The sequence below is a fragment of the Monomorium pharaonis genome, chromosome 5, assembly GCF_013373865.1.
Source record: "Monomorium pharaonis isolate MP-MQ-018 chromosome 5, ASM1337386v2, whole genome shotgun sequence".
NCBI classification, from domain to species: Eukaryota; Metazoa; Arthropoda; class Insecta; order Hymenoptera; family Formicidae; genus Monomorium; species Monomorium pharaonis.
The window spans coordinates 11,287,405-11,300,857 of NC_050471.1; the positions used below are offsets into that span (position 1 = coordinate 11,287,405).

Genomic DNA, 13,453 nt, shown 5'->3' on the forward strand with positions numbered 1-13,453 from the left:
CTCTAAGTTCCCGCAATGATCGAGCTACTTATTATCTTGATCGAGATAAGAGCTCATTTAAAATATCAAAGGTACCTTTCATTAATTTTTTGGACCTGATTAGATAAAGGACAACAAAAAAAAAAAAATTTTGGGGATTATTAAACAAAATTTTGTCGACGCATTCAAACTGTCTTTCGATTATGGGTCATGGTTATCAAAGCCATGGCATTAATACGAATGGTCATATATAGTATTAAGTTTGAATCTATTATGTTCGATATTCAATAGACTTGAGATATTCAATAGAGAAAAAATTACATGCATTTCTATTGTAAAATGCCATTTTTATCGTTCAAGAAGTAAAAGCAACAGTGAGCATAGCACAAGCTCAACATAACACTATTTGACAATTTTGGTGAGAAGCATAGTGTTTTCAGGCTGCGCCAAGCAGGGCCGTGTGGCAGCCTTGGCCGAAGGCGCGGTGGTACCAGCACCCATTGTCCGCGCCGTCTCTTGTTACGAGACGAGACGAGTCGGTGAGCGAGCAAGAAAGTGAGTGAGTGAGAGAGTACGACAGAGAGAGAGAGAGAGAGAGAGAGAGAGAGAGAGAGAGAGAGAGAGAGAGAGAGAGGGAGAGGGAGAGCTAGATGGAAAAGAGTTAGGAAGAGCAGAGGAAAGAACAAGACGAAGAGCAGTTGAGCAGCCAGCCAGGCGGCGGTCAAACAGGCAAACTCGATCTTTTCTTTCCTTTTCTCATGTCTTCTCTCCTTCCTCTTCCTTTCGTCTTCACTTCTCCTCTTGTTGCCTTCGCGCACGAGCCCTGCCGTGCCAGAGACCGAGCCGCGTCGAGTCAAAACTACCTACGTGTGCTGACCAAAGCCCCCGGCAGTAGGTCTCGCCTCAGGGTCTCTTTTCTTCTCCTCACTGAGATCTTATGCCCTCTCACTCCCTCTCCTTCTATCTCGGCGCGAGCAAGGACCCGTTTCTTTCGTTGGGGTCCGATTTGACCTCTGGTCAACTCGCCCGCTGAATGTTTCGTATACTATGCATAATGACAAAATTTTGTATTTGCAGTTAGAAATTTAATTTATTTTGTTTTATTTTCTACTCTCTCATTACAATACCATTTTAACAACACGGTACCATTTTAACAACACATGTATAATACGATATATAATGATATATAATATAAATATAATGTGTACAAAGGAGTACCTAAATGGTCACAAATGTGTGGATCATAGAATTTAATATTGGGTCACTTTACATTTTCTAGTTTTTTAAAATACGCGCCAAATACTTTTAATTTGAAATATAGTCTTTAACTAAACCCGAATATCGCACTGTTAAATTTGGTGCAAAAAGATTATAGTTATGCTTATATTCTACATTGAAGAATTATATAAATTCTGTAGTAGTAAAGTTGAACTCTATTAACAATTGTGTACGGTCATCCAGAGATATAATCAATCTTTGAAGTTATCTTTATAAACTTGTTCACAAGGGATCTCATCGACTTTGGAATTCAGACTGTACATTAACTTCCACTTTTGATTGCTCTGATTTCTGTACGTGGTCTTTCTGAGCACGCTTGAGTTCTAACCAACAACTACGTCTTCTATTCCGACTACGTGACAGTGTGTCTGGCTTCTAGGTCCGTCAAGAATCTCTGGGGCCCATTACAAGGGTCTACTTGGTGACTTATGCGGCGAAATACGTTTTATTCTCTCTCTCTCTCTCTCTCTCTCTCTCTCTCTCTCTCTCTCTCTCTCTCTGATTTGTTATATATACACACTGAAAAAAAATTTGGTTGAATTAACTGAAATGTGAACTAACGATTCGGATTCTAGTTGAACCTACCAAATTTCCAATTAATTTAACAAAAATTCTTGTTAAATTAATTAGAAATCTTGTAAGATCAACTAGAAATCTGAACTGTTAGTTTAATTCCAGTTAATTCAACAAGACTCTTTTTTTCAGTGCATAACTTACATTTTCGTGTATAAATATGATCGAATATATTACAAAAGTTAAAGATAATTTAAAAAAATCATATATTAGAATTAGATCCACATGTTTCATAAATCATGTATTTAAATAATCATGTGTTTAAATTATAAAAGAAAAGGACAGTTATGGACTCGATGTGGGGCTTTAGATTCACGATATTTCAAATACTTTTTGTTGAGTTCTAGAGATAACCGTCCAAATTACTTCTTTACGTACTGTTTAGACGTTATAACATAGCCACTGGTCATTAGTGTTTGTTTTGTTGTCATGAGAACTGTATTGCCAGTAGTTGAAAGTTTTATATATAGGTGTCTATTCTTTACCTCATTTTGAGAAATATGTCGGGTATTAATTTTTTTACTTTGGTGTGACTTGAAGGGCTTAAATGACTTTTAAATAACGTAATTGAATTTAATGTTTGACGTAATATGTGCGTGCATTTGACGTGTAAAGTTATATTGCTTGCGTTCAGGATTATAGATTTCATGCGAGTGTCCCATAATCTCTTCGCACGTAATATTTTTTTTAATGTTTTGCAATACTTAGCTAATATTGTTTGTTATAATACTTCAGGACAATAAAGCTTGGTTTTTGAGACTCGCCAGAAATGTAATATGTATGAAAACACTCTTTTGACACTGTCAAATATAAATATGGAATTAAAATAATCTCTCAATTGTTTCGTTTCTTTTTTCTTCTGCAATTAATTTTTTTTGTTTACTTTTTGTTTTGAGGAACAAAATAGCTTATAAATCTCGGGTGCACATCCGTGTGTGTGAAATAAGAAAGATTATATTCTCAACAAACACGTGGAATTAATTTCTTGATAATCGCTCGCGGAATTTTGGCTTCAAATTCGAGGGCGACTGAAAATAATTGTACGGTTTCTTGCCGCAATGTTATTACATGACGACGGTCGCGCATTATTGGCGCTATTAATTTGGGTTAATTGCCAGGTTGAACGGTGTGTTTTTAATTCTGCTTAATCAGCTATATTAATTAATCGAGAGAGACTCATTTATACATCGCCTCGTAATAAGACCTTCGTGCGATTTTAATCGAAGACTCGTGTTTGGAGGATGTTTTCTTTTTCATTTAAATTGTCACGTTAGTGTTCTTTTTTTTGCAAGTTTCCTTTCAAGATAACGTGTTTTACATTTATTGCTTGGATGGAAAATAAAGATAAATTATACTAACAATTTATATCAAATATCTGTTGTAAAATACAAACTTTTTTTTATGTATTTTATGTATTTGTGAATTTTATGAAATTAAAAATTAACAAAAGCATTGAAATTTGACGAACGACTGCATTTGACTCTCTTTTGTATATAAAATAATTCATAGTATGTGGGTCTGTTAAGTTGAGAATCTCTGGACAGTGTCGGCAGGTCGGTATAGGTACCGTTGATGGACCAGAGCTAATCTAAAAATCGCCGGAACTTCACAATTATAGTAATTTACCAACCGACAACAAGCTGTATACACAAGCTCGTCCGTAATGGCATTAACAGCACGCTCTTTCGCTCCCGTGTCCTTTTTAGCTCCTATCCGATCCTGATTTGAAGCTCGAATTTGGAAGAAGTCCATAATTGCCGCATCCTTTCATCTTCGGATTAGGCGGCGCGAGCTCGGCCCTTATCGTTCTCGTTCATTCGTTCGTGAAACGAGATAACGCAAGAAATAATAATTGACAAGTTTGATATATTCTCTCTGCTTTTTTCTTATCGTAATATGAAGTAAATTAGTTTTACATCACATCTTGTCATTTTTGTTATTTATCTTTTGTACTCTTTCCATATGAATGATTATATGTGAGCTGACTTTGATCGCGAACTGTTGTGCAAGCAATTTGAAAGAATGTATGGAATACATGGAATCTCATTATTTTTGTCGAGCTATATATTGAAGTAGACCTACTCTACGTTTGTAGGTTTTGTTTTTCCGATTGCACCATCATTATATCATTTTTCAATATGCACAGGAGATATTCGATAAATCTTCTTGTTTGTAAGGATTGTACGCGTGATAAAAAATTCACTTGCTTTTTGTCAAACGAAAACTATTCTCAAACATCAACAATACCCGCAAGCACTTGGTTGGAGATCAAGGGCGTTTCGAGATACCTAGTAATAATCTCTTCACGGTTTTTACTCTTTGAGTTGGATTTTTTGACGTTTTGATGGTTCTTTCCAGAAATCACCGATGCATCGGAATCACAGATAACTGGAGTTATTGTTTAAAAAATGTATAACAAATGTGTACAGTTGTTTAATATTTTTGTACGATCATGATTGTTACATACTTTCATAAATGATATTCTCTTTCCAAAATTTTTCTGTGCACATTTTTTGTTGCTTTTAATTTAACGACAAATTTAGATCAGTTAATGATTTCATACATTATAAAAGAAAAAAAGCATCTATTCTACTGCATGAAAAAGTGTTAAAGTTAAAAGAACACTAATATTCTATATTAGTTTTTTTATTATCGAAATTAAATTAATTGGATTTCATCTTTTAATTTCATATTAATAATTTTATTTTGAAATTATATTAATTAAATGTTATAAAGTTTCAATGAAAATTTTTTACACAATTAAATGAATAAAATATTATCTGTATTAATTACACTAATCGTATTACACAATAGGAGATGCATTTTCGATTAAGATGGATCGTGTTTACTCGCTGAAGAAGTCGAGGTGGGTGTTCGTATCGGGTGTCGAGATTTTCATTGTCAACTGCCGCCACGCGTATCAGTACCGAGAAATATTTGCGGGTGTGTCTTCGGATGTGTAAACGTGTGTCGGAGTCGCATTGTGAGAAACTCCGGGTATCTATAATTACCTTGCCGGAGTATTATTCCAACAAGACTGCGAAGTAAACAAACCCGCGGGAGAGGAGCGAGCGAGAGAGAGAGAGAGAGAGAGAGAGAAGGAGGAGGAGCAGGAGGAGGAGGAGGACGAAGAAGAAAAAGGATAGAAAAGAAGGAGAAAGATCGAGTGCACGAACTTGGAATTGGTGTAGCACCGGTTGGAAGGCCGATAGAACGCGCAGGGGAGAAGACGCGCCGATTGTGATGGAAAGGGCGGTTGAAAAGCAGGGGAAGAGGGGAGACGAGCTGGCAATAAACTTTGGGCCTCCGCGAGGAGTGTGGCGCACATGTGCGCCCAGGATATGCACTCGGCGAATGAATGAGAGAAACGCGGCTGAAGTTACAGCTAAACGCGCTAGACAAGCGGTTCCTTTCTTGCGCGCTTTTCCTTCCGAGCCACGGAAATGCCTGCTGAATTCCATATTGGAGAATTCGTATCGATACATATTTGCATTTACACCATTCAATTTTTGTCATTGTTGCGATGTCATTTTCTAAACTCCAAGAGTTTATTGTTTTACTTGCTAACAGCTTCGCTCACACACACACACACACTTACACACGCTCGCGCGCACGTACGCACGCACACGCACGCAGAGTAATTTCACGCAAAATCCGTCAAGCGTTTCGCTGAGGGAACCTCGATAAAACCAGCTCTCGCGAGAGCTTTCCATCGGCAGACTCACGGGCGTTGATAAAACGAGAATCGCGGGACTCGACTCGGTGGTATGCGGCGCTGCGTTGCGTTATTTATAGAGTCGCGTAGCTGACAATTTAATCGTCCGCGCGTTCGTGTGAATTGCATCGAAGCGTGCACGCTGCAGAAGCGTTCGCGTCTTAATAACTACGGACAAACGAGTGTTATGCTGCGCTGCGTGCGTCTCGTGCCTCTCCACTCAAAAGGAAAGGTCAATGGTCCTATGTCTCGCGACGATCGGGATCGCATAGGTCCAGCGCGAAGAATTAACTCTTTCATGGTCGTTATTGGAGCCCGACCGCGAAACGACCGCGAAAATGCGCGCCTCTCGTTGCCAAAGTAATAATTGAATATATGCTATTTTCTTTTTATCGGCATTAATCGCCGGTCCCCATTTAAACTCTCTAGATCATTATAATTTATTGATTATCCAATTTAAATTTAAAATAATAACCAGTAGAATATATTTTAATTATTTTCAATACGAGATTATCTCTTAACATACAATGAGTGTTCGTTCTTACTGAGGAGGAAGTCAGCTAATAAGGTATCGACGAATTTTGCTGAATGTTCGTAGCATCGCGAGTATTATGCGAAGAGAGGCTCTTATCTCCCGCAAATTCGCACTCATTGAAATCATCACGCGATAACTGCAGCTTTTCTCACTTTGCCATTATCATTGAGAAGAACGCGCGATCACCGTTATATCTATCCGTTATATCATCCTCGTTATATTTAAAGTTTACGGGTATTTATATGATTCTATCATTATCTAAAGGTGCTCGTTTCTTAACGATAAAATCTATGTGTGGCGAAAATCGTAATGCTCGGATTCATGTTGACTTCAGATCGGTAGACGATCACTATCAATTCGAGAAGGATCTAGTCGAAAAGATCAAGTTTCGTGGAACGGACGAGAGAACTACTCGGCTGATTTCGCAAGAGCGGAATTCGTTTTCTTGATTATACGGAGACGATCTTGGGCGGAAGCACGCAGTCTCAGAACGATCGGTATCGCGGAGCGAATTCTTCGTGTGTATTTCTCCTGTTGCTCAAGACGACGATCCAGTTTCGCGGAAGGATAAGCCCAAGAGGTTTCTCCGACCGCAGTCTCCATCTCGCTTCTTAAGGATTAACCGTAACGATAGACGATTGGTATCGCCTCTGAATCTTTGAAGCAGGTTTCGCATGTGCTTGGCGAGATCGGTCCTCTCTGCGCAAACGACGTTGAATCCTATTAAACGAAGACTGGTTTTAATGTGGTAGATGTATAATATTTATACGGACGTTTAGAGCAAAAAAAATAATATCTGGCATGCGGATCAAGCGGATGTTATTAACTCGATTAAAATACGACGTTACGTGAAATTGCGAACGCGACATCTCCAGCGGCTTTGAACAAATCTTATAATGGATAAGAGCGATAAACGATTGCACTTGTTCAGTATTTTTGTATCGTAAAAATATATCTTTCGTTGCATTTTGAATCTTTTTAAACAAAAATTACAAAAAATCTCTTATGTGTACAAGAAAATCGAACAGGTGCGAATTGGGGAGGTTGAGATAAAACTAGGTAAAATAAATATCACACGCAATTTTGCACTTTTCGGCAAATTGTTATGTAAAAGAAAAATAAAAGCGATTTGTATGGAGAACATATAATTAAGGCCAGTGTTACACGAACCCCAAATTGTCGTACCACAGTCGGCCGTCGGTCTTTCTTTCAGAACTCCTTTTTACTTTCTACAATTTGGTTACGTCGCGTGCAGGCTGCCACTTAAGGAATGTTTCTTCGTCTGTGGTCTGTTTAACGTCTGAACGACTAATTTGTAGCAATTTGTGACCCGTGCGATACTGGTTTATATATGATGTAAACATTATTGTACAGCATTTTAAAAATTGTTGTACATTCTTCATAATTCGATTATTTTAGAGAAAATTAAAGTGAGAAAAAAAACTGAACTTGTCAATTTCTAGAATAAGATTTGAAGGGCCAAACCCGAAAGGCAAAAAGGTGTTTTTAATTATATTACTTTATCGATTCTCAATGTATTTAGTTATTAATCTAAGGGATCTGCAATTACACCACTTATCAGTAATAATCGTATTTTGTTTTCAAAACAGGAAAGGTGGATCCGACACCGCACACCTCCTCGTTCAACATGGGCTACCTCGTCTCACCGTATCCATATTCCAATGGAGCTGGAGGACCCATCCCCGTTTCTATGGTGAGTAGCTCAGTTACGTTTTTCTTGGTTTCATTTTCATAAAAAATTTGCATATCTCAAATTTACCATCGTGTCCTTCTTATTCTCGACGACGATACCGCGTCTATACCGCGTCTTTTGTTTGAGCTGTAATCCGACTTTGTCAGACTGTTACATACCTTCCTAGCCGGATCATGATCACGCTATTGATTTATGGCATCCACAAATTGGATTCACGATTTATATTTATTACAGCCGCACTCGCATACGCGCGCAATCTTCCTCTCCTTCTCCTTCCCCTTCTCTCTCTCTCTCTCTCTCTCTCTCTCTCTCTCTCTCTCTCTCTCTCTCTCTCGTGTACGCGCGCGCAAGTTTACGATTTATCCCGAGAGTATCAAAAGGATTACGTTGTCTTCTCAAGTCAGAGAATATATAAAATAATTTATATATCAATTTTATGTATGGATGTTATATTGTACGTATGAAAGAAGTATAATGTGCGGAAAGATTGAGCCGCGAAACACGGTTATCGATTCATGTGAGCGCGCTTCCGCGGATTTGGCTAATTCGGCTGCGGCGAAGCATGGCGTCGCTAAATAGTGGGCAAAATTGGGCCGATTCGATGTTAAAGAGAGCGTGACGCGTGCGGCCGCCGTTGCGATCTCTCGCGGGCCGCGTCGCGCTTTGTGCACGATTCCACGGCGCGTGAACCCATTAAGAGAGAGAGAGAGAGAGAGAGAGAGAGAGAGAGAGAGAGAGAGAGAGAGAGAGAGAGAGAGAGAGGAGCAGTCCCGTCGATTCTTTACGGCCGATAAACACCGCGACGCAAACCGTGCGCGTGCGACGTTGTTCAATTCTTCATGACGCTCGAAATGCGGCGGCGGCTGCTGCGGCGATTACACGGCGCGGAGCGTGCGACGCAACGCGACGATGATAAATTATTGGGAATTATCGCGGTAATGTGCGTCGGCGCGTTGACCACTCAATTTCGCCGTTGTTTCATTTACCATGGAATTTCACGTTGTATCAATATATATCCGCTGGCGATTTATACCGGTCGTTAACGCGATAAAGCGCTATTAAAGTTATTGCGATTGCGCGTGGTCCACGCGTCTATCAAAGGTCAATAATTAGAGGAATGACGGAATATCGCGTACTCGGCACGTTTGTAGAGAATGAGAGTGAAGACAATTATACGTTTCGTGGAAAGAGCGTTCATATTCGCTCACGATTGTAGAGAATTATGTCTAGTGAAAGAATAAAAGGTATATCGATGTCGACTTTATTCTCAAGTTGAATTTTCAATCTTTAATAGACAGAATATATGAAAATGTGCGATAATGTAATACTCGTATACCTACGGGCATCGATATCCGCATTTATCAGAGTTATACCAATTCGATTTTTTTATTTTATTTGAATATGTACTCGCAAGTGCACGCTTTTATTTATTTCATTATGCAGATTCGGGGCGTACTCGGGTCGATTAATAAATCCGGTCGAATCGCAGCTGACAGTCTAGCGGCGAGAATCGCGCGCGAAATCAGGTCGAGACGTGAGATAAAAGGGTGCGTGACATGGTCCAGACTCTAGCGGGAGAGCCTATTAAGGTCTCTTCAACTCCTCGGAGTTGATAAACCACCGGCGATGGTCAGGGATGCTGCCGAGACACGCCGATGATCCCACCTCCTCTTCCTCCTCCTCCTCCTCCTTGTTTCTCCTTCTTCTCTTGCTCGCCGGATATATCCCGGTCTGGTTTTCTCTCCCTCCCTGTTCTTCCCGAACGTCCTTTCTCTTTCTCTCTGGTTGCTTGCACTGGCGTGCTTGTGTGTGCTTGGATTTACCTACCTGGGGCACTCATCCTCTACCATGTCATTATGTCGTTATTTCCGACAACGAGCGTGTCTCGGCGAACTCTCTCTCTCTCTCTCTCTCTCTCTCTCTCTCTCTTCCTCTCTCTCGTACGCTTATCTCCGCTCCAACGCGGGTACGGGGCGCGAAGCGAGTCTCACTCGAAATCTCACGGCAAACAGCACTTCCGAATCGTTAGTTGCGCTAACTAGATCTTAACGTATTGCACGGAGTTTGCAATTATTTATTTATTTACTTGTTCCAAGGGTCACGCAATTTATAGGTGATAGTTGGAAACATTTCCAAGTACATTAATTGAAGAAGTATAACGCTTTGATGTAATACATACGCAATTAATTAATTTAAATATTAATATACGTAAGAAAACACAGTTGTTGTTGTAGCAATTAGAAACGCGACATTTAACATCAGCGAGAATAGTATTTAACCGTCGAGAGAAACTTATACGTTCCAAGTATGTCGTGCACGTCATGGCATGCGTAGCGCTCGCCAACGAATATTGCCAATCTCGCTTGACCTCCTCGATGAGAAAAGCGTAATAATTATTCCGAGTTCGTCCGGCCGTTCGTTACTCGTAGGTGCCACCTCAGCAATGCGCGGCGATTAGAAGCCTGTTAATGATTCGTCGCGGCGGCGGTTTAAGCGCATTTCAGCGCGGAATGCCGGGGACACACACGTGTGCACGCTCCTTCTATCTCGACACCACGTGCATGCACGCGTGCGCTTCGTCGCGAGGTATCGCGACCACGGAATTGACCACCGTTTCGTGCGGGACTGTTAAGTAGCGCTCTAAAGACGATCATGCCCCACGTTTCTCGCGTGAGTGCGATCCTCACCGATTGCGACTCGTCGTGAAAACAACTTGCTAAACGGTCCGCGTACCTTGTTGCTGTACTTTGCAGCATACAAAAGCAGCTAGTTTTAATAGCGAATGAGACAACGCCTTTCGCATTGGAGATACATATCAGATGATTGTTTTTCGAAAGCGATAAGAGACCGCGCGGCAAAATAGAAATTGCACATAACTAGCCAATTCACGTGCTATCATCACGGAGGTTCGATATATCTAACAGCCATAACAGGAAATAATTGACCGCGATTATCGTATTTAATGGACATTCGGTTCGCCGCTAACGACGGAATTTTATTGACGATTATTATTCGCGAGCTTTCGTACGATACAACATACTGACGAATGCTTTTCTATCTCTTGTACATCCGACTCGTGACGACATCGAATCGGATGCTAGAGTCGCGTTACATCCTGCCGACGGTGGTCGCTGCTATGACAAAGGAACGATGCTGCTGGAATTTACGCGAAATGTCAAAAAACTCCGTAGAAAAAGCTGTTCGACTATCGACGAAGAGAAATATACGAAAAAGAAACAAAAAATACATATACACGGGTCTGTACGTTCGTGCCAAACGAAATGTTCGTCCTACCAATTAAAAAGAACGCGATTCTCGAGGTTCTCGAAAATAACAGGAGTAACGGAGCGTAGTTTTGAAAAATACAATAGAAAAGGACGAGAGGGGAGAGGAGTGGAAAGAAAGCGGAAAAAGAAGGGGCGGACGCGAAGGATCGCGGAGGACAAAAGGCTCTCGAAGGTTGGGAATCTTAATAGACAAATAGTACACGTGACATTCATAATCAATGTATTAAAACATGCAATTTTCTGATTAAACGCGGCGCAGTTAATTTAAAGCGATATAATTAAATCATTTGTTATTAAACAATAATCGATATAAAAATCTATGGTCTTTATTATCTTATTAGCTTGCTTCTGCTTCGCTTTTTTTTATCTGTTATATCTTTCGTTCGATCCTTTTATATCGTAATGTATACTTCTATAAAGTACAAGATGCGTCTATACGGTACAGTCTTTAAATATTAATGAGAATAATGCAGAGTACAGTTAAAAGAAACGTTTATGATCGCGTGCTCCATACTCCATGCAGAATATTTTAACGTGCTCGCAGGATACTCGCGAGTTTTGTGATAATGGCGGTGACGAGATATGGTGACAACGATTTTGTCCCAGGAATGCCCTTTGTGTCCATTCGCCCCGGCGGAAGAACTATGGTATTGTTCTCATTGTAGGAAATATAGGCGAATGAGCCAAGCGACTTGCCAAGGAGATGGAGAAAGAGAGATATAAGAGAGGGCTGTATAAGCAGGATGCGTGTCGGACGCCGGTCAAAGATGCTCGCGTGATACATACCTATTTGCGTTCGGTTCCTTTCGTCATCGTCGTCCCTATCCCCATCATCCCTTCTTCGATATCGTAGCCGCTAATTGTTTGCCAATCAAGTACCGTCGTCTAGCACTCGTGGGAAGACGGTCCAATACCGCTTTCCTTGTCCCGTAGCTCGATCAGGTAGCTCGATCTAAACCGTGGAACTGGAAAAAGAGACAAAATGCGGTGTCACGCGTCGCGTCGCATTCGATCGCATCCGATCGGCGATTTTACGCCGCGTCGCGCTATCGCTCGGCGCGGCGGCGAGACGGAGATTGATGAGACAGCGTAAATTCGAGAGTCTTCTTCTTCTTCGGATTGAAATGAATGTACCAGATGCACGGACGTCCAACGCGTCTTTCTTACGAGTCTTCTTAGTCGCGCGCGCACTCGTGGAGAATGGCGTCGAGTATGATTAATTATTCGGTTGCTTTGTCATAGAAGAGAAGAGTCTTTTTTTCGACGGGATCTTTGTTTCGGAATTCTTGGAATATTCTGATACAGCAACATCGTGATGAAACAAAATTCTTATACCTATTTTTATGAAGAACTTGAATCTGTGAAACATTAGTGCCGAAGAAGATGGAGGCTTATTTGGCAATCACAGGGTCGATCGGAAAGTACGGAGGTGCCATTAGCTTCAGGCGTTAGCATTTGTATTAGAGCATTGTTTTGTGTTCTCAAAAATCTCCATTTCTCTTATGCCGAGAGGCATAAACCAAGGGATTGCCCTTCTGCAGAGGGATATAATACTATATAGTCCGTTAAGATGGCTATGCGATACGATCTCTCCATTACTGCCTACTCTTCCTTGTCCTACTAAGAACCCTACTAATTGTTTTCCTGCCCGTTCGTTCAACGTTCACGTGGGAAAAGCTGCGAGCAGATTTGCAGATCAAGTTCGTAGCACGAGATCATTCTATTTAAATCGTTTATTCTCCACGAAACGTTTGATAAAACGTTTGGTAAAACGTTGGTTTTGAATGTTTTGATAGAAAGGTACTTTGAGAGTAAGGTACAAAAGATTAAGTGACAGATTTATTCTACGCAAATAACTTTTTACAATAAAAGTGGTTTTTTGTTGTTTTATTAGAATTAGATTTTTTTATTTAATTTGTTAATTAAAAGTATATACATTGAAAACTAATTATAAGAGCAATTTAAAATATTCTTTAATTTGACATAAAATATGATATATTATACATACATATAATTGGAAGTTACTAATTATAATTATAATAATTATTAATTATATCATATATAAAAACTATAGAGTCTGTAGATGCAAGAAACATTAGAATAGATAAGAAAAAGAAGAGTGGATTCAAATACGATATTAGTTTTTGGTTTCTCGATTCGAGTTTCAAAACAGCTGAAACGATTTCTCGGCTACACAAACAAGGTCGTCGTCACCAAGTTAGTTTGCTGCATACATCCTTTCTCTCATTATACAGCAATTGTAGCGACACGCGATAATAATATTGCCCACGCGATGAAATTTATATCCTTTCCGCGCGACGTCTCGCTCCGTGTCGCATTGTGTCTGAATTATCTCACAGGTACACATTTGT

General features: G+C 40.1%; 1 protein-coding gene across 3 annotated transcripts in view; it reads left to right on the plus strand.

Annotated features, from left to right (window-relative positions):
• The window catches only part of LOC118645653 (protein pangolin, isoforms A/H/I/S-like), a 106,458-nt gene that overhangs the window by 17,512 nt on the left and 75,493 nt on the right, over positions 1–13,453 (plus strand). For all 3 annotated transcript variants that reach the window (XM_036287172.1, XM_036287173.1, XM_036287174.1), the window contains exon 3: positions 7,691–7,794. In XM_036287172.1, coding sequence (XP_036143065.1) covers positions 7,691–7,794 — 104 coding nt within the window. The remainder of the gene's footprint in view (positions 1–7,690; positions 7,795–13,453) is intronic.